General features: G+C 48.1%; 1 protein-coding gene and 1 long non-coding RNA gene across 3 annotated transcripts in view; one reads left to right on the top strand and one right to left on the bottom strand.

The window, feature by feature from the left end:
- Positions 1–25,367, bottom strand: part of LOC118228199 (collagen alpha-1(XXV) chain-like) — a 118,561-nt gene that overhangs the window by 41,075 nt on the left and 52,119 nt on the right. The window contains exons 4-9 of the mRNA XM_035419537.1: positions 21,723–21,730; positions 15,182–15,208; positions 13,704–13,730; positions 5,859–5,930; positions 4,254–4,370; positions 2,279–2,314 (exon numbers count right to left, since the gene is read on the bottom strand). Coding sequence (XP_035275428.1) covers positions 2,279–2,314; positions 4,254–4,370; positions 5,859–5,930; positions 13,704–13,730; positions 15,182–15,208; positions 21,723–21,730 — 287 coding nt within the window. The remainder of the gene's footprint in view (positions 1–2,278; positions 2,315–4,253; positions 4,371–5,858; positions 5,931–13,703; positions 13,731–15,181; positions 15,209–21,722; positions 21,731–25,367) is intronic.
- LOC118228013 lies at positions 96–2,207 on the top strand. Of its 2 annotated transcripts, none has more exons than XR_004765395.1 (3): positions 96–235; positions 520–619; positions 1,930–2,207. It is a non-coding gene; the product is annotated as an uncharacterized LOC118228013 (long non-coding RNA). The 2 variants fall into 2 exon arrangements; XR_004765394.1 differs by having other exon boundaries at positions 515–619.

Genomic DNA, 25,367 nt, shown 5'->3' with positions numbered 1-25,367 from the left:
GTGTGTGTGTGCGCGTGCGTGTGTGTGTTTGCTCTGTCATGGCTGGTCTCCCAAGGTAAAGTCCCACCTTGCACATTATGGTTAGCAGGGTTTGGTTCCAGCTCCTCACCGCCCTCTATGGACCACTGTAATGTGGTTACAGAAGGAGGAGGGACGGATGGATGGCTGTTCAATTGGATTTGCTCCTTCCTGCCTGTAATGGATTTCACCAGTGAGAATGGAAAAGACACCCCAGGTCTGAATTCTGTCCAGATGGAGAGAGTAGGAACTGAAACATACTGCCTCTCCTCTAATCCGATTAGCCAAACCCAGATGCCACAGCAGTCCCGTCTGTATTTTAGTGCACCAGGTTTGCCCAAACAGCAAAACTCTCTCAGTTTTTAAAATAAATCCATTTAGGTGTTTTGCTTCTTCTTACAAATTCCTTAGCTTTTTTTTCAGGTAAACTTTACAGCACACTATCTTGAGTCCTGCGCCTCTGGGCATAAGTTAATGTGAAATTTTATCACGACAGCGCAGCTTCTGCCATCTGGTCACCCAGGAAGGGGCTGTCACTGCAAGATATCCCAAAAACCAGGAGGACGAGCCAGACATCAATTCAGATGCGTCTGTGATACGGGTCAGGAGATAAGCTGCTTCTTCATGTTCTCTTCCAAACTAATTTCGCTAGGCACAAATGAAAGCGAAATTTGTGAATAAAATTTCAATTATTTTTTTTTTGAAGGAAAGATATCAGCTGAGACCAGTTTTATCAATGAGTCATTGGGGTTTTTTTTTATTATTAGTTTTTAAAATTCTGTTGTTGCTCGCCAAACACGATTTAGAGACAATATCAAGAAATCGCTTTAAATCAGTTCAAGTGGAGAACTCTGTCACGAAGTTAGCACGAAGCGCTGTATAAATTTCGTATGCGTGTCTAGCTGCTGGTGGTGACAGGGCGGCGGAAGGCTCGGGCTGTGATTCCGGAGGAAAACCACAGGTACTCCTTCACTTCAGTACGCAAAAAAACAACTCCGAGGTGAAAACAGCTGCGGGTATTTTTGGGATTTGGGGTGGGCGTGGGATCCATCTACCAGCTGGAATCCCACATTCCGCTCAAAGAAACAAAGACGAAAGCGCTGTACGCTCGCGCGGTTGCTAAGGATCGCGTTTAAACGCAAACCGCCTCCGCGGTTGCGAACCACTGCTGCTGAACAGAAAGCGCTCGTCTCGAAACTTTTAACTCCGACTGTGAGCATGTGGCACCGATGAAACCACATTGTCCCATTTGCAACTCGGCAAATAAACGACAACTTTGTTCTAACCAGCCCAAAATTGCTGTGGAATTGGCTTTCTTTTCTGTAACAGGAGCATCTATGTCAAAACACTGCACTGGGTGGTTACAAAATAAATAAAAAAAAACCTCCTGGGACTTTCAGTCATTTGGATGGTTAGCTACAATTTGCAATGTTGCCACAGTCTCTGTAAACCTGCACAGAATCTAAACATCCAGTTTCAGCTCACTTGAGAACTCTGTTTCACTTCATTTGATTTTGATGGTCAAAAATTGAGTTACAGCCCCATCCTCTCCCAGCCAAGCACACCTGAGCATACATGATTTTGGATTGAAGGTTCATTAAGCAACCTGTTTGCAAGACACCAAAAACTGGTGTCCATCCAAACCTTCAATGCTAGCATATTGGTTTTTTTCAAGGGCAAAATTTCCAAATTGCAACAAAAATTGCCGAATGAGTAGCCTTGCAATAATCATAACATATCCTCAGTCAGTGATTTATGACGCTCTCCTAAACATTATAACTAATGTTTACACTGCACAAATCAGGTGTTGAGTCCAGATCAGGTCTTACAGAACATTAAAAAAAATTCAGTCAGTTGTACTGTTGCATCTTTGAGGAATTACAGTCTTTTCTACCGTCTGCTTTTCTCCAGAGAAATGAGAGGAAACCAGGAAGCGACCGAGTAAAACCACGAAGCCGTGCGGCCTGGACTTTCACTAAAAGCTCGCTCATCGTTACGACTCACGGATCATTTCCGCTCTCGTTCTGAGCCGGACCTTAAATGAACCAAGGCTTTGATCAGCCTTCATGGAAACCCCCATAAATCCCTGCACCCAACCACAGAGCGACCTGGACACACTGCCGTTTTACCCGTGAGTGCATTTCCATTTCCCCGCGAAATGGTCATTAATAACCGCTCTGGGTCGTTCCCAAAAATAAAAAAAAAACCAGCGGTGTCGGACATTTTCATCCTGGGCACGGCGAGGGGCGGGAAGACTTACCGACGGTCCGATCTCCCCCGGCACGCCCGGATCTCCCTGGGGAAAAAAAAGAATAAAAAAGAAAGGAAACATAAGGAGCAGAAACAGGGTGTGACATCATCAAAAAATGGTCCCGCATATGCCCAACTTCAGCACCAAAGGCTCCTGGGCCATAGTCTTGCATAACTCAGTCAGGACGTCCAGACCTCACAAAACCCATTTTATTCGCTGTCTGCTACTGTACACCAGGCTGGCCAGTGGAGGATGGGCTCCCCCTCTACAGCCGGGTTCCTTTTGAGACTTCCGCCCATTCTCGCTGCCGTTTGAGGGTTTTCTCCCCACTGGGAGTTTTTTTAATTTATTTTTTACCTCATCTTCTTGCTATCTGGAGGTTCAGGCCTGGGGTATAAGGCTCAAAGGCTCCCACCGCCCACCCCAAAAAATAAGAAATATGAAGCAATACTGCCACTGACCCCTGCCCCTCCTGGGTTGCCAATATGTCATCTAACCCCATAATGCCATAATGCAGAAAGTTGGCCAAGAATAGCATCCACATTTTTTAATGTTCCAATATGTTATTTTAAAGTTTTCTCTTGTTAAAAAAAATAAAATGAAATAGTTTTTTTTCCTGTGAAACTCCCAGAAAAACCACTTTTCCTCCATGAGCCATTAGTGTTTAATGGCCCTGGAAGATGATTAGTGTCTTTCAGCCCTCTTTAAAAGGCTTATTTGGATCTGCCTCGTTCCAGCTTTAATTAAAGCACCATTACATTTTTCAAAAACGGGCATGACAGGCTAATTTATTCATTTCAGGAGGTCTGCGTAACGAGTCAAACCAGGACGCAAGACGGGTCGCTTTCTGTCACAGAACATTGCCACTCATTATTAAATATATCAGTGTCTGGAACTTAATGTCTTGTGATTCATAAAGGCACTCGCTTGAGTACCAAGAGAAAGTTTGCGATAATAAAGCGAAAACTAAAAAAAATAAATAAAAAAAAACCACTTGAAAAATGGAAGTGCTTATACAACCATCTAGTTTCATTTTGATAAATGCAACCGTGCAACGAATAAAATCAATATAACTGGAGGCAGAACACAGAGGTATGAACAACATGTAATGTTGCTCCGCATCTTAAAACGATCCTTTCCTCTGACAGAACAGAGCTATTTTTTTTTTTGCATTAATATTTTGGGATTTTACAGTGGTGCACAGTTGAAAGGTTCTCCCAGTGGTTTCGAATAAAAAGGGGATCTTAAAATATGTATGCTTATGTAATCGACAGACATGAGGAATAACTTAAATTTTGCAGTGAGCTGAGGGGGTAGGGGGCTGTGGGGGTGTGGTGGGCGATGGGGAGATTTGTCCTGGCTTGTGCCAAAAAAGGAAAATATTTTATTTGATGATACACGGACGACCCGTCACCCTGCTCCCATTCAGAGAATATTCCCAGAGGAGCTCATTGAACGTCCTTCCGTCTGACCTGAGGAAGTTCAGAAGGGCGTTACGGAATCCAGACCGTCAGTCAGGGGCGTGTCCAATGGGGTGGGGCACTGGCCACCACTGGAACTTGATTGGCCACTCCAGATATCATCCCTACCTTTTCAGCTAAAATAGTGCATTATCATTGGCTAATATAACTGTTGCCAATAATTTTACAACATGTCTTCACGATACAGAATGATTTCATATTAGCTTGTTTCACGCATGTAGTTAAGAATATCGCTAACCGTTGTGCCATGTTAACCAACATAAGAGTTCCTCAGTAATAACCTCCGGTTACCAAATTAGTAGCTATTTGACTACACAGGTATAGTCAATACAGGTGTATTTTGACTAGACGGGTATAGTGAGACAGGTAATGGTGGCTGATAAGGCAGGGGTGCAAGCACTTGTCTGTGTTCTCCCGTAGCGATAGCAGAGGCGTGAGCGCTGTGAGCAGTGAGCGATGATTGGGCATCCCAAACTGAGGGGGGTGAAAGGGGCGTTACTCACCATCAGTCCCGGCAGACCCCTGGGGCCGTCTTTGCCCGTGTCCCCTGGGGGGCCCCGGGGTCCGGGGGGGCCCGGAGGGCCAGGGGGGCCTGGGGGGCCAGCCTGCCCCTGATCACCCTGCATCACAGAGAGAGAGAGAGAGAGAGGGCAAGAGGGAGGGAGAGAGAGACGGAGAGAGAGACAGCAGGAGGGAGAGAGACAGAAAGGGGGTGAGGGAGAGAGAGGGCAAGAGGGGGGGGAGAGAGAGAGGGAGAGTGAGAGAGAGAGAAAGAGAAAGAGAGAGAGAGGGAGTGAGAGAGAGCAAGAGAAAGAGAGAGGGACAGGGGGAAGGAGGGAGAAAGACAGAGGGGGAGAGAGAGAAGAAAGAGGGAGAGGGAGTGATAGAGAGAGGGAGAGGGAGTGAGAGAGAGAAAGAGAAAGTGAGAGAGGGAGGGATAGAGAGTGTGTGAGAGAGATTGAGCAAGAAAGACAGACAGATAAAGAGAAAGAGAGAGAAAGGGAAACAGAGAGGAAGAGAAAGAGAGAAAAAGAGAGAAAGTGTCTCAGTTCGCTGAAAAAGCAGGTGTTACGGAGTACGACATTAATGTAGGAAACAGAAGCAGAGAGAGAGGAAGACTGCAGAAAATCTACAGGCTGCATTGATATGCCATGGATGCTCTACAAGGCCAAAGGGTCCCCAGCCTGGGTCCTGGAGAACCATTGGGCGGTTCTGCAGCCTGTTCAGAGCCAATCAACAGCTCCAATTAACCTAGTTAAATGGTTCAGATCCAATTAACCAAATTAAAGGTTTCAGCTCCAATTAACCCAGTTAAAGGGTTCAGATTCAATGAACCCAATTATAGGTTTCAGCCACAATCAACCCAATTAAAGGGCTCAGACCCAATTATAGATTTCAGCTCCAAGTAACCCAATTAAACGGTTGAGATCAAGCTAATCCAATGAAAGGTTTCAGCTCCAATTAACACAATTAAAGGGCTCAGACCCAATTATAGATTTCAGCTCCAATTAACCCAATTAAAGGGTTCAGATACAATTAACCCAATTACATGGTTCAGATCCAATTAATCCAATTAAGGTTTAAGATGCAGTTGACAGCAAGTTGAACCAATGGTGTAATCTACCACTGCAATGCATAAATTAAGTGGTGAGTAACATCAAAAACCAGCACGCACTGTGACTCTCCAGGAGGCCTGGGAAACCCTGTTTGATGGAGGGGGGGCGTGGGGGTAAGAGTGGTCCAAAACTTCCCTGTGAAATTTTACTGCAAAGGGTTTAAATCTCACAGAGGGACCCTGAGTCCTGTCCATCCCATTCAAACTAGTCATTACGGATGGGGTTCTCATGCTTCTCACACGCTTTCAAGGAAATTAAACAGGACACTTCAGTCTTCCTTTCGGTCCAAAAGATGATATCTGAACAAATGGATATATAAATAGAAGCTACGCTACAAAAACCGTGTGTATTCCAAAACAAGCAGGCAAATGGAGGACAGATGGGGAGAAGAAGGGAGGAAAAGAAGGAGGGAGAGAAAGAGGAGAGAGGAGGAGGGAAGGAGAAGAGGTTAAGGTGAAAGCAGGACCCCCCCTTCTGAGGGGTGAGCGCTACCTTAATGAGGCGTCGGTTAATGAGCTGCTGATCAGCGGAAAGAAAGCCGTGATTGATCTTAGGGAAGACCATCTGAGCAGGTGCGTGAGGTCAGAGGTCGAAGGTCGAAGGTCGAGGGGTGAGAGTCGGGGGGGTTCGGAGAGGATTACAGCCCAAGGAGGTCCCAAAAAGCCAAGGGTGAAAGGCAAAAAGAGAGAGAGAGAGCATTAGAAGACCTAAAAAAAAAAGAAAAAAACACTAGGATCAGTGCCTTTATTGCTGGGAGGAATTCTGTCTTTTCCATTAGGGGGGTAAAAATGAGAGTCTGGGTCTGATCTTTAGCACCTCGCTAACGTTCTGACATCGCGGCGGCGGGGGGGCGAACCTGAGGAGGAGAGAGAGAGAGAGAATTCCTCCGCAATAAAGGCACCTCTCGACCCAAACAGGCCGGTACCGGGCCAGACCACAGGGATCCAGAACACCAGAACCGCCGGAGCCAAATCTCTGACCTTCACCCAACTCTTCCCACCCGACGAATCACGAGGCCAAGGCTATTTAACGATGTAAAAATATCAGCCAGGGATTTGTTCTTGAGACACTCAGTGCCCTGTACAGTTTCAGTAGATGCCCCAAGCATAAACAAGGCATTTGGCATTTAAATAGCACTTTATAAACTGAAGGCTCTTAATAATGGCATTGAACTGTGAACATCTGGTATTCTTTAAAAATAATAATAATAATAATGTGTCAAATTAATTTATTATATCATCCTTTTTGCTGATCTTTCTTTAATATAACACTGAGGGGTAACAGCCAAACAAATCAATGTATCGTTTTTTGAACCATTTTGAACCATGTTTCTGTTTGTTTTTTTTATTTTTAAACTTGTGTCCAGATCCTTCTTATACCATCTGGCATCTTGTGTGGAAAGTAAAAGCCACAAAGTGAGATGTGTGTTCACTGCACAGGCAGTGAGGACAGTCTGGGCTTAAAGCCTTAAGGTTTGAGCTCACAGTCCCAGGAAAGTTCTCTGCTGTCTGTCTTTGAGAGACAAATTTTAATCTACCATCAACCATTACACTACTTAAGTCACCCTGGATGAGTACATTGGCTAAGTACTTAACGTTGTTGGTTGTTGTTTGTTGTTGTTGTTAGCAGTGAAATAGCACAAATCTCAAAACTCAAATCCAAATCAGAGGTCAGTCAGAAATTGGACTCGGGTGTTTCAGGGTGTGCCGTCTGATTGGCTGGCCCGGCACCGAGGCCACGCCCACAAACCTTGACGGTCAGGATCTGATTGCTTTGCAAAGCCGCCAACGCGGGGAGGCCGGGGAGCCCCTGGGGACACACAGCACAAAAGCCACAGCGGAAAAGGTGACCCACAAACCCACCGCGAGACGCAAGACACTGCACCCCGTTACCGGCCCGGCGTTGGCTCAGCGTCGGCACTGCCACCGGCATTTTGCAAACGACCACTAGCGGTCCACCAGCAGACCAGCTGAGGCAAGGCAGTGGGGATGAGGACCAGCCATTTGGGGGTGCAGAGTAACTGGTGAATGGGGGGGGGAGGTCCAGAGTAACTGGTGAATGGGGGGGGCAGAGTAACTGGTGAATGGTGGGGGGGCAGAGTAACTGGTGAATGGGGGGGCAGAGTAACTGGTGAATGGGGGGGGGGCAGAGTAGCTGGTGAATGGGGGGGTGGGGGGGGGGGCAGAGTAACTGGTGAATGGGGGGGGGGGGCACAGTACCTGGTGAATGGGGGGGGGGGGGCAGAGTAACTGGTGAATGGGGAGGGGCAGGATGGGATGGGCTCCCCCACTGAGTCTGGTTCCTCCCAGGGACAGGGAGTTTTTTCCAAGGCTTGCTCTAGTGGAGGGGTTTAGGCCCTGGGTCCAGTGCAAAGCATATTGTGACAAATGTTTGGAAAAATGTGCTTACAGGAATACATTTGATCGGATTCGATTTGGATTAGAGTAGAGCACCACTGCAGCGGCACTTTGCAAAATGCAGGTCCTGCTGACCGCCGTCCGATTGCTGGCCCGTATCACCGGTGCGCCATAAAAAAAGCTTTCCCACTCCCTTAAGCTCATTTGCAGCAGTATATAAATAACATTCAGGGACTCAGACAGTTTGTTAGCACCCTTCATGCTTGAGGTAAGCCGCTGGCACAGACTGCACGCGTTTCGCCGGCCAGACACGCTCATAACACAAGCCTGAGGTGGAGCAGCTACAACCAATTATTACTTTCAATTTGTCTTGTTTTTTTCATTTTCAGGCACTTCAGAGTTTCGCTCTAATCCGGGCCAAAGTCTCAGGCAAGTTCTGAAACAACTTTTGAGAGAAAGCAAATACTCAAACCCTTTCTTTTATAATAATAAAAAAAGATACATTGTTTTCAACCTTTTTGTAAATCTGTCTGTGAAATCTAGTGCTACCCCCGAGCATCACGCTGAGATATTTCTCTTCGTAGCACGCCGGACCCCTGCTGTCGAAGCCGCGGGCGCTAAATTAGCATCGACGCGGTTCGCACGCTGACACAGAAAAATGGCCCAGCGGCCCGAAGCATGTCATGTGACCGTGTAACAGCTGAGCCGGTTCTGACCCACGACTCGAGAGTTACTGCTTTTACGCTCCCGATCGCTCAAAGTCTCTGAAGTTATATCACCACACAGGAAAATACCAGCGTGTGATTTTAAAAAATAAAAAATCTTTTAACTCGAATCTAAAGCTGCTTTGTTTCCGCACTGAACCAGCAAATATTTCTCCCATTTTCGTCTCTGATTCATATTTAATCTCTGCCCCTTTTTTTGACGATGTGTTGATTATTGAATATAATATGGTTGCCCTTCCACACTTTGCCATTAGCTTTGACAGAAAACAACAGAGCCCAAAGTATTGTGGGCAATTAAGTACTTCAATATTCAGAAAGTCTGCCTGCCGGACAAGCAGGAGACAAGACACTGCAGGAGACCATGAGCTTTAACCCAGGGGCAAAATTACAGTTGGCTTGTGCCCAAAAGACTCATGACTTCTGAGGAAGGCAAGTAGCCTAAAACAAGTCACCCGAGACAGGTTTGCACCTCTATGAGATGACTATCCTAAAACAGACCACCTGTGACAGACCTGCACCTCTATGAGATGACTATCCTAAAACAGGCCACCTGTGACAAGACCTGCGCCTCTATGAGATGACTATCCTAAAACAGACCACCTGTGACAAGACCTGCACCTCTATGAGATGAATATCCTAAAACAGACCACCTGTGACAGACCTGCACCCCTATGAGATGACTATCCTAAAACAGACCACCTGTGACAGACCTGCACCCCTATGAGATGACTATCCTAAAACAGACCACCTGTGACAGACCTGCACCCCTATGAGATGACTATCCTAAAACAGACCACCTGTGACAGACCTGCACCTCTATGAGATGACTATCCTAAAACAGGCCACCTGTGACAAGACCTGCACCTCTATGAGATGACTATCTTAAAACAGACCACCTGTGACAAGACCTGCACCTCTATGAGATGAATATCCTAAAACAGACCACCTGTGACAGACCTGCACCTCTATGAGATGACTATCCTAAAACAGGCCACCTGTGACAAGGCTTCATTCTTGCACTACATTTCGTTCACATTCCCCCGTCCACAGTAAAACTCCATACGCGGTGGGGACGATTGCTGCTCTTAGTCCTACTACCAGCCGGACGGACGGAATCAAATTCAAAACACAATCACGGGTTCGCCGTCACGATCCAGCTCGACCTTCCAGCCCGATCAGGAAACAGGATGCGCGCGACACGCAACTCCGTCAGGACGTGCTCATTCGCAGGCGAGCGCGAAGCTTTCTTCCGAAAATGCAGAATTCGTGAAGATGACCTTGCGGTCGGCCTCGGTGAAAAATCATAACAGCGCTTTTAAAACATTTATGAGGTCCCCCCCGAAGCGCTCGGAGCGTTCGGTGTTTATTGGACGGCCCCTCGGCACTCTGGGATAGCTGAGCTGAGCTGCGCTGCGCCGTGAGATTAAGCGCGGGACAGTGAGGCGGTCGGACCGCCGTGGCCCGATAAAATAGACATAACGCCCCTTAAATCTCCAGGGCTTTACGGTTTCAAGTGCAATTCCATTCAAACTGCACCGTTAGCAAACAGACGCGCCACTCCCCCCCCCCGCCGACTCTGCGCATACACACATGCGTACACATACACACACCCACACGCGTGCAAGCAGCTAGCCTAAACCGTCAGTTTACTGTGCTACTGTGCAGTCAGCACAAAACAGTCAACAGGCAGTCAACGTAGAGCGCACAGTGTTAAACGACTGCAATCTGCTCATGCAGAACAGCGCAGTTATGTGGCTGCGGTGATGACACTGCTGTACAAATAAAACAGGAACTGCTGCAAAATGAACACAATAACCCACAGGCGCTCCACACGGACATGGGTTTTTAATTCTACCGCACGACGTGCCAGTCATTCGGTACAACTTTTTTAATCATCGCACAATGAGTTTGCACAAAACAGAGTCCTGTGTGTATTTAGCTGGGGACTGCACAGGGTGGTGGGGGGGGGGGCCTTCATCATAACTGCTGTTGTTTTGACATTTGACCCCCGTTGACATGTGACCCTTTTTGACATGTGACCCCCATCACCAGACCTGCACAGCTGGCGCAGGCCAGTGACCCTTTTACACGGCGGGTAGCAAAGGAAGTACCACCCTGGTACTGAGATTTAGGCCCATTCACACGCAAACACACACTACACACACACTACACACAAACACACACTACACACACACACACACACACACACACACACACACGCAAACACACACTACACACACACTACACACACACACAACACACACACTACACACAAACACACACACACACACACACACACACACACACACACACACACACTATACACACCTGGTCTAAGACCCCAACTCTTTTGGGAAAAGTGGCAGGAGATCTTTAATAACCACAGTGTGTCAAGACCTTGTAGAGTCTCATCTGAAGTAGAGACCAGCTCCAGTTGCTATAGCTACCACACAGGAGTTTTTCGGTGTGTGCAAAAATGCAGGTAGAGGAATTTGAATTTGAATGTGATCACAAGAGTACTAGTCTCCCATTGGGTTAACCGGTAAATACGACAAGTCGGTTATTAATAAACTGAATCCACCTGTTTAGCCATTTCCTCGCAATGAAGCTTTAAAGCCCGAAGGTGCCATAAACGTAACCACAGTAAACGGTTTGTGAACAAAGACGGAGGACAGACAAACACTCCCATTAAAACCTGATTACTGCGGGCGAGCATGCGCACTGCACCCGAGGTTCTAAACGATAAGTGCAAGGAAAACGCTAATAAGTGAAGTAATCGCGAGGTTATGAAAGACCTATTTCGGCGTATCGCTTTTCCCCATAACGAGCCGGATGACTAAGTTTGATCGACGATAATCGCGGTAATTCTCCGCCAGCGGCAGTGCGTGTTTTGAGCGAGGCCTTCTTCCGCAGCGCGGATCAGGAGCGCCTCGGAGAGCAGGCCGCAAGGCCTCTGATTTCCGGCTCGTCCATCAGAGCGGTTCTGGCACCGTTCCGTCTTAGCGCCGCTTAGCACGCTCACGCTAATGCATCGCCAAAGCCAGCGCGCGGTTCGTCAGAGAGGCCCGATCCGATTCAGCGGCGCGAGCTTGTCTCCGTGCCCCCCCCCCACCCCCAAGGGCTTCCCGCCTTAATGGCGGTAATGTGCGCGGGTAAGTTAATTTAGCGCACGGCTCGTGGCGGGGGCTAATGGGCGGGGGCAGGTGGGCGGGGGCTAATGGGCGGGGGCAGGTGGGCGGGAGGCAGCCTCGTAAATTCTTTAGCGGGACAACGGCTCGCCCGTTTCCCACGAGGCAAACCCTCAGAGCGATCGCCGGCCCCTGGCCTCGTTACCGTCCGCCCGTCCTCTAAAAGAGTAATACTCCAATACAGAGAACCAATCACAACTGGTCCTGAGAGGAGTTTAGCAATAAGGGTCAACGTCCGCCCATTCTCTAACCAATATGAAGAGCCAATCACAAACCATCTGGAGAGGTGTTCAGCAATAAGGGACAGAACTGCCTGTGGATTGGTGTAGGTGTGACAGAATCGGGGTGGTGGCAGGGATGGGTGCTATTAGGGGGTGTGTTCTTGTACCCCTTTCCAGGGCAGGTAACGAGTTTGAAAGATTATCCAGGGCAGCTGTGTTGGCCCCTGGTACGCAAACTCAGTTTACCACCAACAGGAAGGGAGCGATGCCTCTGGAGTCTCGTACTAAATCCCTGTGAAATCTGCTGCAGATTGCGGTCATAATAAACCAGATATCACCCTGCTTCAGTCCACAGCTCTCTCCCTCTACACCCCCCCCCCCCCACCTTTTTATTTTAAGCACAAATGACAGTGCTCCCCTTTCGTTCCAGGTAACGGTCTGCACCCCTGGAGAAGTTTGGGTAAAGTACCCGAGTCAAGATAGAGAATAATGGAAGTGATTAAATCGCTTCGGTGTGACATCTTGTCAAACACACTTACTTTTCTACGGTCTTGACCCTCATTTCCTTTCTGTGGCATTAAAGTCAGTTTTATTATTTATATTTGAGGAAACCGGTTCCCTACTGAACTGCCAACACATTTTCCCTGATTATTCACATCCCTAAACTGGACTGATTTTTTTATAAAGTGCATCTATTGAGGCAAAGTGTTCATATGAGTGTTATGCTCATTAAATGTTTCCAATAATTAACCTTCATAGCGACACTCTCTGAACTAGCGCTGACCAATTATTTTTTATGAAAGAAGTCACATTTTAATGGATTTAATAACAGACTGAAATCAGCGGGTTTGTAATTTCTGAAATGGTCATCGATACCAAGTCCAGCGTAGTTTAAACCTCAAAGGGAAAATGGCCGACGAACAGCACGTGTTTTCAACAACGTGAACTGAGCAACAGACTGGATGCAACACAAGCCAGCGAACACAGCAGGTCCCCCCCGCACAGAGCCTGAGAACCTCCAGGCTGTGGACTCTGCTAACCCTTATCTGTTCACTTAAATGCTCGTAATGGAAGAGACAGATTGAGACTCCGATCCACATATTGATTTCAGTAAGAAAATTAAGCCAATCAGCCAATCAAGCCAGACGGAGGGCCAATCAACGAAGATCAACCAGTGACTCATCGCTAAGAGTCCCGGACCTCTTATCAAAGAGCATTACACTCTGGCGCCAAATAACTGCCGTATAAAAATATACTACCTTTCACCTCCCATCATACCAGCAACTATAGCCAGCAACAGCACAGGGTTCGATATCATCGCTGAAAAATGCTGACATCAGCATGAATCCAGCCATTACCCTTCTGTGGGCTGACAGCAGACTTTTACAGCAGTTACATCTATACGTATTCAAACAGCACAGTGTGTATGTGTGTGCGCGTATGCGCGTGTATGCGCGTGTGTGAGAATGTGTGTGTGTGTGCATGTGTGCTTGTTTGTGTGTCTGTGAGAGAGAGAGTGTGGGTGTGTGTGTGAGTGTGTGTGTGACTGAGTGAGAGTGTGTGAGTGAGAGTGTGGTTGTGTGAGTGAGAGTGTGTGTGTGTGTGTGTGTGAGAGAGTGAGAGTGTGTGTGTGAGAGAGAAAGCGTGCGTGTGACTGTGCGCGTGTGTGTGTGTGTGAGAGAAAGCGTGTGTGTGACTGTGTGTGTGTGTGTGTGTGTGTGTGTGAGAGAGAGAGAGAGTGTGCGTGTGCGTGTTTGTTTTGTAATTCCCATGCGTTTCAAACGTGCATCATTCTGGCGGGGAGACGGCGTTCCCCGGAGCGCTGGGCAGCGCTGGGAAGACCTACCCGCGGTCCCGGGTCTCCAGGGTCCCCCTGCAAGAGACCAGAACAGGGATTATGAGCAGCGGGAAGAGCAGGGAGCGCAGCATACACACACCAACCCGGGAGAACTATAACTACAACCATATACTGCGAATACCGCGCGAACCGCACAAAGATCAGCAGCAACCTCTGTGGTAAAGAGCAGTCTTCTGTAACGACACAGATCAAGGCTGGGGGTGAGGGGAGGGGGGTCTTTCCTGGCCTTGTGTGTGTGTGTGTGTGCATGTGAGTGAGAGAGAGAGCATGCGTATGTGAGAGAGTGTGTGTGTGAGAGAATGAGAGAGAGAGGCATGTGCATTGAGTGTACATGCGAGACAGAAGCATGTGTGAGTGGACAACAGAAGGGTGTACGACAGGAACAATGACAAGCTGAGGCTAAATGAGTCAGAAAGAAAACAGAGCACACACACACACGGAGATGTGCTGTGCATTACTGAGGAGCTGCAGTGAAGCTGCTCGAGGGGAAGTGTGAGCGTTAGCGCTGTGTGCGCTAGGACTAGCGTGGACGCTAAGCGGCGTTCAGAGGGGAGGCAGGGTCAGACTGCGGCCGTCCGACTCAACTTCACACAGGCACTGAGGCCTTCAGGGGACAGCAGAGCAGCACACAACGCGCTACACACAATCATACACCCACAAAACATAATCATAAACCCGCGAAACACAATCACAAACCCGCTAAACACAATCACAAACCCGCAAAACACAATCACAAACCCGCAAAACACAATCACAAACCCGCAAAACATAATCATAAACCCGCAAAACACAATCACAAACCCGCAAAAACACAATCACAAACCCGCAAAACACAATCACAAACCCAACTGCGCTTTGAGTTTAAGCTGAAACGCGCTCCCGTTCCTTGAGCCCCCGTGACCTTGGGCGCGACCTTGAACGGCAACCGCAGGTGCCTCCCCGAACGCCCGCGAGAAGAAAAAAAAAAAACGGGAGGCGGCTCTCCAGAGGGAGCGCTGAAAAAATGTATTTTGCGCGCCCTTTAATCCTTTCCAGGTGATGCGTATCTGTAAAGCGCACGCGTCTAAACAATCTGCGCGTCCAGTAGTGACAAGAGACCGTCTTTTTCTTTTCTCTTCTCCCCCCCCCCTTCCAGATTCCATTTCCTAACTCTCTCCCTCTCTCTTCCCCTTTTTCTTCCTTTTTTTGTTTTTTTTTAATCAAAGTCTGTTCAGTGGAGCATATTAATGCAATATCATTAATGCGGTTCACCTCGGTTTTCTACACAATGGGGGGGGATTTAGATATTTTCCAAATGAGACCCCGGGATCACGTGACGTTGGTCTCCAGCGGCAACCACGGAATGTCGTGCAAAGGACATTTTTGAAAACATTCTAATTATGAGCGGGATGAGGGTAGGGGGGTGTTGGGGTGGGGGGTGTGGGGGGGATAAATATCCGCATAATTCAGTTGTTTGGTTACCGTACCTTGTCTCCTTTAAGACCAGCAGGACCCTAAAGAGAAAGAAAGAGGAGAGAAACACAAAATGACAGGCACAGAGGGGAGTATTTATACCTTAATTATTAACAACAAGCTCGTACGGAACAGTAAATATTCTGAAAGCAGTTACCATTTTTTTTTTATTTTTTATTTTTTAAAGATTGAGGCAGAACATCGAGCCAGCTACTTCCCAACCAATCACAGTGCAGTGCTATACTTCTCTACCACTGGACTGGCTGGTGGAGGACATGTTGAGAATGACAAAATGCAGCAATATCTCTGACAGAATCACACCTTAATAGTATCAATTCAACTGTTAACAGAGTCTGCAGAAGACATCAAATTTACTCTATCAGAGTAAAATATACTCTATCAGAGTTAAACACTTTGCTGTGTAGAGCAGCGGGGGGGGGGGGGGGGGCGGAGCGTTTGGGGGTGTGGCGGGGAGGCTGGAAGCCTCTTTATGAAAAGAGAAGCATGTACAAGTTGTCTTGCTGGACATGTGGAGGGTGGCAGTGTAAGAACTGGTCACAGTTTCGATTCCCAAGCAGGACACTGCCGTGGTATCCTTGAGCTAGAGGTACTCAACCTGCATTGCTTCAGTATATATCCAGTCGTATAAATGTAGATGTAAATGTAAACGCTATGTACAAAAAGTTGTGTAAATCCCTCTGGATAAGAGAATCTGCTAAATGCCTGTAATGTAATGTACTATACTACACTGTACTGTTCTGTTATGTGATATAAGCTCCCAATCAGTTTTGTCGAGCGGCGTCCCCTGAGTTCTGCGCCTCTGGTTCGGCGCCCGAAAGCGGGGGACGCACGTTTCCACGGGCCGCGCCACCCGCCATAACCATCAGTTAGCCTCGCCCGCGGTGCCCGTGGCGAGCGTGAACACAAAAAGACCCGTCCAGTTGTTTTACGGCTCCAAACTCCATTGCACATAAATGGCTTTTTTTTTTTTTTTTTTTTGTGTGGCACCGTTTGGAAAATTAACTGCAAATTGAATAAGGCGGCGCCGCCGCTGGTGTGTTTATCCGCCGGGTGATCGATGAGGAGACGAGCGCGCGTGGGGCGGGGCGCACACACGCCCTCGGCCCTCCGTTCGTTTCAGAACCGCCGAGCCGGACGCCGCTTAAAAAATATAAATATACACGCACCGTCACTTTTTATGCGCGGACGTGCGCGGGACGCCTTCGGAAGGCAGCAGCTCTCTCTCTCTCTCGCAGTGCGGACGTGCGGAGGACGCCGCTCAGCCTACGGTCTCGGATTCTCTACACAAAACCCACACAAAACCCTTCCTCAGGCAGGAAGATCGATTTCACCTTGATCTACGCACCGCAAAGACAACAGCGCCACGAGCTGTGATATAACACTTGTTATTACCAGCTACGACAGCTTATTACTAGCCAAGACAAATGTAATAACACTTATTACGTGTGCTGAAATTTTAAATACGAGATTCAGCATACATTTGATAAAATATTTATTGCACACTGTGGCAGTTTTATGACATCTCTAGAAAGAGGTGCACGGTCATGCCTGGTTCTGATATTACCATAATTCGAGCACAGTGTTACCCTACCTTCTTTACCCCAGTCCAGATTGCTGGATGTTGGGCCCCCTTATGACCCGATGGCCCGTCCACCAGGTCATCCTGGTTTTGTAAATTTGGACAATCAGGCCTTGACCTCCGGAACGCCAGCCACCGCTGCAGTGAGTCAGCTGAGTTGCCAAGCAACATCATTCCATTCCAAGGCCTGCACAACAGAGTCTGCCAGACCACAGGGGGGCGCTGCTGCTGCAGCACTTACACACTGATGTGGGAGCCGCCCAGCCAACCAGAAACCTCCCTCCTTAGCCAATCATCCAATCACATGGGAGATCCTGGCCACAGCTGCCTACACATAACTGAGTAGGATTTGGCTGTGGACCACGGTGATCGTTTTGGCAAGACACGCCTCCCAGAAGCCCTTAATGCCACTTGCTTCTTCATTAAACCCGGGCTGTAAACCGGAATAGCCCGTGGAGGAAACACGGCCGGGCTCCAGCTCATTTGCTGTATTGTTATTGATATCGCACAGATCGATATAGCATGTGGATCTGCTGATAGAGTGGGCCCAATCAATAGGACGAGCCATCACGTTGATTTAAATATTAGTGCATCTTCACAACATGCACATCACCTGGTATGGATGCAAATACCTTCAAATTAAAGCTGACAATCTGCACTTCTTTTATACGACTCTGATGAATATTCAGCAGCATTAAAATGCGTCAGTTTTTTTTTTTTTGCACCATTGAAGGGCTCCCGATGTTTTCCTTTTGCAGTCTGAACTTTAACCTCACATTCATCGTTTTATTTCAAATCAAAATGTGTCGAACCAAAGCAACGAATATTGTGTCACTGTCCCAATGCTTTTGCAGCTGTATACATACTGTACATACGTACACGCACGCACACACAAGTGCAGTTTTAGGCTGCATTACCTATTTTTAGGAAAGAACCAAAACTTGACTTTTTAATGAGATTCAGTATGAACAGGCGTTCTGTGAGGAAGCAGTGCGCTCTTTCTGCAGTGCTCTTTACCGTCCACCTGGGGGCAGTGCACTGGAGTTAATCAACTCTGACACAGTGATCTAAGATCAATTATCTTCAAAGACCTTCACATGTTGCACTTTACACTAGCAAAATATTATTTTGTGGTGCGGTGCGTTTGAAATATTATCCATTCCTTGCAAATGCGTAATGACAAGCAAATGATGTTATCAAGCTATAGTAAGAACACTGAAATACCAAAGTTGATCCCAAGAAGAGGGGGGAAAAAAAACTGATAGCCTAGCATTTTACCAAACACTCTACAGCAGGGTAACAAAGCTCAGATGGCAGAGGCTAAAATAAGGGGCTCACAATTTTGGCTTCTAAGTTTCAAAGACATATTTTCAGACACTGTATCCTTCAAGCCTGGTGTCTGGTGATGTCATCAGAAGTAGGTTCCTGAGCTATTAGAAAAAATATTTTTATTCCCTATCCGCGCCCCTGCCTTGCAACCATTTTTAAAAACTTATGATGGGGGACGCCTTTAAGCCAGGGTGGGGATCAGAACAGACTGAGATCCCAGTCCTGTACCCCATTTCCCTCCCAATTTCACTTTTCTAAATGGGCTTGAATCGGTCGTTCATAACAACCCTAATGCCTAACGCAGCTACACTGGCCTTTAAATGGTAAATGGACTGAATTTATATAGCGCTTTTATCCAAAGCGCTTTACAATTGATGCCTCTCATTCGCCAGAGCAGTTAGGGGTTAGGTGTCTTGCTCAAGGACACTTCGACACGCCCAGGGCGGGGTTTGAACCGGCAACCCTCCGACTGCCAGACAATCGGTCTTACCTCCTGAGCTATGTCGCCCTCTAATTCGTTAAAGCCCGGCTCTTAAATCAGGCTCCCAGGACCCATCGCACGCGGACCGGGAGCTTCTCTCCTCCAGACGAGCTCTTAAGAAACCGTTCGATGGAGCCCGTTAATTATTTACCGGGAGACGAAAGGCCGAAGCGGTGTAGTAATTCTACAACTGGGAGCAAATTAAGTCCATTTAAACGTTAAAAAAATAAAATTAAAATAAATAATTCAGCCCGTTGACTGAATGTGGAAGAGTGAAAAGGCTCATTCTCACGGACTTGGGGGCTGGGAGGGGTCCGCTGCTGACAGAGGCGTCCAGTTAACGTGCCTGAAAAAAAGGAGCGATTTAGCAGAACGAGAAGGGCCTGGATGCTCCATGGTGATTGGCCGGATTCCATCGTTCGCTGCGATTGGCCGTTGACACAAAGGCGAGATTGCCTGAGCGGTTTGGGCCCTGTGACGCTGAACGCCATAACTGTCTGAAACGCTGAAGCTCCATCAGTCTGCAGTTTTGGGAAGCGGAACCTGCCGCCCCTCCCCACTCCCACCCCCCTCTCCCCATCCCTTATCTCTGATTGCACGTTCTTCTCCTCTGGGCTCAGGAGGAGCTGCATCGGCGCTCTCTCCTCTCTGCTGGCTCTGGCCTCCAGGTTCCCGCCGGTCAAACGGAGCCTGCGGAACATTCCGGAACCATCTGGACATTCCGGAGCCGACGGACTAAAGCGGGGGGGGGGGATTCACAGACCCGGCCAGCTTTCGGGGAGGGTGGGGGGGGGGGTGGGGGCGCGGAGCGGCGCTAACGATCGCGAGCTTTATGGCGGCTTTTTACACGGCCTGCCGGCCCGCGCTCCGAAGACAGAGCGTGGCGGTGAATATCGACCCGCGGAGAGGAGCGGCGGGCCGGAGGAGGGAGGGAGGGAGGGAGGGAGGGCAGAGCAAAGGGGTGATAAAGCAGAGAGAGAGGATACCATACATTTACTGCCCTTTCCACAGGGGGAGGGGGGAGGGGGGGCAGGTAAATACTGGGAGATTCATACAGTGCACACATCTCTCAAAGTCTTTTTAATGACCAGGAGAGTGAGTGTGAGTGTTTAAGTGTGTATGTGTGCATGTGTGAGTGTGCGTGTGTGTGAGAGTGTATGTGTGAGTGTTTGAGAGTGTGTGTGTGTGTGTGTGTGTGTACATGCATGCAAGTGTGTGTGTGTGTGTGTCCTTATGGGGTGGGCTTACTGTCCAGATAAGAGGACCAATGAGAGCAAGATGCAGCAGAGATGAGGGAGGGATGGGGGCAAAGCTATGAACTAAAAAGAGGAAGACAGGAAGGAGAGAGGCAGGAGGGTCCCTTTAAAGGTCCGGGCAACCTTCTGCAGGGAGATAGAGGAAGAAGAGGAAGAGGAAGATACGGAAGAAGAGGATAAGACGAGGGGCAGAGAGCTCGGGGGGAGTGAGCTCCAGGCCCTGTAGCTGGAACGCTTCAGCGACAGGCGACACGAGCCCTTCAGCGCTCGCCCATTTCACAGGCCGGGCCGACCGCGATCGATAGCGAGCGCTTGTTAGGCGTGTGCGCCATGGTGACGGCAGGCCGTAACTAAGGCACCAATAACACAGCAGCGGTGGCAAGCCTTGTAAAACACAGTCTTAAAAATGGGGGGGGCATTTTAACTGGGCTATTCTGAGGCCCTCGTGGTTCAGACTCAGAGCCCCCCCCCCCTTGCCAGAGCCCGAGCCTTGGAAAGGGGGGGGGTTTAGATACAAACTCACAGGAGCTTTTTTAGCGGAAGTTGACTGGCCAAATCTGTGCCTTTGATAGGTGTGTGGTAGTGTCACAAAATGGCCACTGGAGGGAGGAGAGTCAAGCCAACAGGACCAGTCTGATTTCACTTGTGTGTGTGTGCGCGTGTGTGTGTGTGTGTGTGTACGAAGGTCCTCGAAGGTCCACCATCATTGACTTTCGGTGAGCTCTTCTGGAATGTGGAGGTTCTCTCTCACTTGGTGATTCTCTCTCGCTTCAAAAATGAAGTCTTGTTGAAAAGTTTTGCTTCACAGTCAAGCGTTTAGTTCATAAGAGCCACTCCTGAATTGGCAATAAGTGGAATCAGATTTGATCAGAGGACCTGGGGACTGGGATGTTAACGGGCTGAGTCAACATCAGGCACAGATGACTCAGTTAGCACACACTAATGTGCAAGAGGGTGTTTGGTCTCAAAACTCAAATGAGAATTTTATTTAAATCAAACAGGAACATAACCACTTTTTGCTGGCATGAAAATGAGACAAAGAAAATGAAAACGAGGCTTAATTTCGGCTGTTGAGTGAAAAAAAAAACGTTCTCTGGGCACCAAAATGATTCACTGCACGTTGATTCCGCCCAATTAAAATGCAATTTCTTTCCGCTCAGAAATGTAATTGTTTGTACAGGAGAAAAACGATAATAGGTGCTTGTTTATCAAAACATGACAGATTCATTTTTGTTTGTTTGTTTGTTTTTTTAGCTGCACTGGGTGTCTGAGGCATTTCATTATGAATAAAATTGCCAGTGTGCCGCAATAAGCATCTGAGAGTAAAACAGCGCTGCTTCTTACAAGACATAAAAATAGTGTTAAATTAACATTATATTTTTAAGTCCACATGTAAGTCTACATATTTACAATATATTGCAATGCATCCTGTTTCCTTATGGGTGGTAATCCCCAATTGGATAAGTAGGCTAGTTACTTGCAACTATGATTCATGTAATTGGAGCTCACTTTGCAAACTTGCACTGAACTGACTTGGAATTAAATGACCTTACAGACATGCAATACCTATCTATCCTCATTTAAAACCCTCTATGACTCTTCAGTCAAGTATTAAATAAACGGACACGCGAATAACTTTGAGAAAGACGATTAGTGACGAATTTAAGATCAAGGTTCATCCTTTCTATGCACAAATATTACTGCATTTTGCCCCCCCATGTCCTCCATACAGCACAAAAGCAGCACACAGAACTGTACCAGTCCAAGCAAATGTGTTGATCCAGGCTGTGTACTGATCTGGATCACAGCGGTAATGGCGGGTCCTTTACCTTCAGCCACACGTCACGCACACACGCCACACACTAAGGCCCAACAGCAGCGGTACTTACGGAAGGTCCTAGAAAAGAGAAGAAGAAGGATAAAATCAATTTAGAACATCATAATCAAAACGAAGGCTGTATACTCAATGCAATCTCTTAGCACACTTCACATCCAGATTTGAAATAATGCACTAAATACATTTCCAGGGCTTCTGAGGTCTTCCATTATAATGCTCATTGAATCCTGCCATTTCTTTTTTTACCTGTATCATTTAACTTTGGAAAATGATTATCACGATAATCACACTATATTATACCCAGAAGCACCTCACAGGGCGGCCTGTCAATCACATTCAGGGCTATAACTGCCACTGAGGACACAGAGTTCATGTCCTGGTTTTTTTTAAGTTTTTTTTTTTTAAACATGCGTTTCCGAAGTCTATATTTAATTCTCCTCTTTACAGAGAACATCAGCTGCAATTCGTGTAGGAGGACGAATGAATAGCCTTCAATATGTGCCCAACTTTAAGCCTAATCTAGAGGCACATGTACAGCAGTTGCTTGTCCACCCCTACCTCACTCCACCCCAACCCTAGCCCTACCTCATCCCCCACCCCACCCCACCCCAGCTGAGTCTCTTGACCTCTATTTTTTAGGTCCTGGTTACCTACCCGATCGCATTTCATTGCATTTTAGGCATTTGGCAGAACTTACATTCCTCTAAAATTCAATCAGTGTCTAAAGCTGGATATGTACTGAAGCAGTTCGGGTTAGGTACATTCCTCTGGGCTATGGAGGCTGTGCCCCCAGCAGGGAGTCAAACCCGCAACCTTTGCAACTGCAGAGCCCAGTTTCGCCCAGCCAGGCCCTAACACATTGTATTAATATAGCGTCCTGTGGCACGTGTATTTCCGGAAGCATCCAGCATTTTCTGGCTACTGGGGTGGGGGGGGGGGGGGGGGGGGGGGCGTTGCAGCTGATATAATAAATAAATAAGCGGGAGCCGACACCGCCATGTTTTTCCCATTACTGCCATTCAGAGGGGCCCCCCGCGTGGGGGGGGGGGGGGGGGGGTGGGGGGAGAGAGAGAGAGAGAGAGACAGAGAAACCATGGCCGATCATTAGCGCTTATTAGCCCCCCCCAAAACCACGGTGCTTTCTTTTTCTTTTTTGGGGGGGGTGGGGGACTGGCCTTTATGGTTTCCCCTTACATCTGCCCAATCGCACACCCATTAAGCTTTCAGACACGGTTCAAACAAACTTGTTGCTGTATGAAGAAGGGAAGGAAAAAAACTGGACATAACGACACAATTTTTTTTTTTTAATGTCTTTTTTCTGGAAAAAATGCACTTACATTGTACTCTCACTCATGTGGATGTTGCAATGGAATAAACTACATCGTTTGTATTCCTTAACAACACACACTTATATATTTCATGAAAATAATTTCTCTCTGTAATATGTCCACCATGCCAAGGTTTGCAATAGCCCCTTCACTCTCAAGCATCAAAGTTGTTTAAAAAGAGAAATGCAACAGGGCTAGGTCTGCCACGATTACTGAACTATAGTATTGCGAAACAACGAGAGAAACGATTGGCTCGCTGATCCAAAGTTCAAAGACCAAGGGGCAAAATCACACTCGTGTTGGTTCTCCAGGGGTCACAGGGGTGTCAGTCGACAGTGGACTTTCAAGTTATTACTCACGTCTGAAGTCTGCCACGGTAACACATTGCACTTCCCTTTCCCGTTTTATACCAAACTTTGAAATTAAATTCAGGAGCACGTCTCCTTTTACCTCACAAACCTGCAGTAGTTCTGAAATATTTACCGCCTCTGTTCGTGCCGTTTGTCTGTGTTGTTGTCAGTGGTTTCTTTTCAGACGGCAAACTTATTCGCAGTTTTTATAAAAAATTCAATTGTAAACTTTCTTTCCTTCAATACCGCACATCATTGTGCTCAAAAACACCTTTGCCAGGCTGTAGGCTACTGAATGCGCGCTGCGTAGTTCGCAATATAAGGTTTATTGAATTAAGTCCTGCCCTTCAGATGTTTGTGCACAAATAATGCCCTCCCTGTTAACAACAGAAAGGTAGAGACAGATGACAGCTATAAGCAACTTAAAAAAAATAAATAAATACTGGCCTTCACTTACATTATGTTTTCATTTTATGTTATTATTTTTATTTTATTGTGTTTTTTCAATATTCTTAACTTTTTCAATGCTGTGGATTTTTCTGTTGGTCTAATGTTACCTTGATACTTCGGTTTATTAAGTACTTTTTGTTCCGTTGGTTCAGAACAGAACTCTCTTTCTCCTAATTAGGAATGCCCAGTCGCGTTCGCCCCCAGCCGTACTCCGCTGTCGAGGAGGGGGGGACGGGGGGACGGGGACGGGGGGTAGAACATCTTGTGCCCTCCGGCGGAAAAAAACAGCAGCTTCCTTTCACAGCGTGGTACTCAAGCAGAGCCGACAGACGTGAGTCACAGGAGGACAGGGCACTTCATGTGTGCGTTAAAATGACCTGGGGGGGGGGGGGGTGTGGGGGGATGTGGGGGGGGGGGTGGTGAGCAATCAGACAGAGACACGGTCATCTCAAAGCAACTGAACCCCTCCAGCTCAGGGGTGTAGCAACGAATTCTGAGCACCCTGAAAGAATATTGCTATGGGCCCCCCCTTTTTTAATGAAAGAAACTGACTTTTAAAAAAAATTTTTAGCTGTGGGCCCCTAGAATCGTCATCACCTTCCACCCCACCAGTGACAGGCCTGCCCCACTTCCCTGGGTGATGCTACGCCCAATTTCGTCCCCACCCCATGGGGCTGCAGCCAAATTGCTTAATGTTCAAAGCTCCTGGCACTGAATCTCATTTTGTTTCGACATCATTTATTTGTGCCAACTCCTTGCTTCAGTGTCTGTTTCCATTTTCACCGTAAATCCCACAACCAGGTGGAATGAGAACTGTGCTGGGGACCCCAGCAGACCCTGCGGCTCCCTGGAGCCAGGGCTGGGGACCGAAGCGTTCGCCCAGAAAAAAACACCTTGCAGGAGTCCATAAAAACAAAAAAAAAACCTTCTGAAAAAAAACTCTCAGGGTGCTGTGTGTTTACATTCGCCGTTAAAAAGCTCCAGTTTTACGCGGGAACAGTTCATCTGCCTCACGGGGAGGGGGGGGGGGGGGGAGAGAAGAGAGGGAGGACGCGAGGCGAACATAAAAGGACGAGGAGATTACACAGAAGCGGCGGCGGCGGCGATGGCGGACGCTCGCTAAATCAACCCGGCCGCCGCTGCCGCCGAGCGGGCCGATGGACGCGATAGGGGAGCAGACAGCCGTAAAAACACATCGTCCACCCGCGCCGCGCTTCTGAGAGACTGAACAGCGGGGAGACGGAGAGTTATTACTGCAGGAAGCTCCGCTCCTACCCCTCCTCTCCCAGCCCCCGCTCCTCTCCTACCCCTCCTCTCCCAGCCCTCGCTCCTCTCCTACCCCTCCTCTCCCAGCCCCCGCTCCGCCCGCACCCCTCCTCTCCCAGCCCCCGCTCCGCTCCTACCCCTCCTCTCCCAGCCCTCGCTCCGCCCGCTCCCCTCCTCTCCCAGCCCTCGCTCCGCTCATACCCCTCCTCTCCCAGCCCCCGCTCCGCTCGTACCCCTCCTCTCCCAGCCCCCGCTCCGCTCCTACCCCTCCTCTCCCAGCCCCCGCTCCGCTCGTACCCCTCC

This window comes from Anguilla anguilla, chromosome 5, assembly GCF_013347855.1.
Source record: "Anguilla anguilla isolate fAngAng1 chromosome 5, fAngAng1.pri, whole genome shotgun sequence".
In the NCBI taxonomy this organism is placed as follows: domain Eukaryota; kingdom Metazoa; phylum Chordata; class Actinopteri; order Anguilliformes; family Anguillidae; genus Anguilla; species Anguilla anguilla.
The sequence above is the reverse complement of the archived record's forward strand: the minus strand, read 5'-3'. Positions and strand labels throughout refer to the sequence as shown.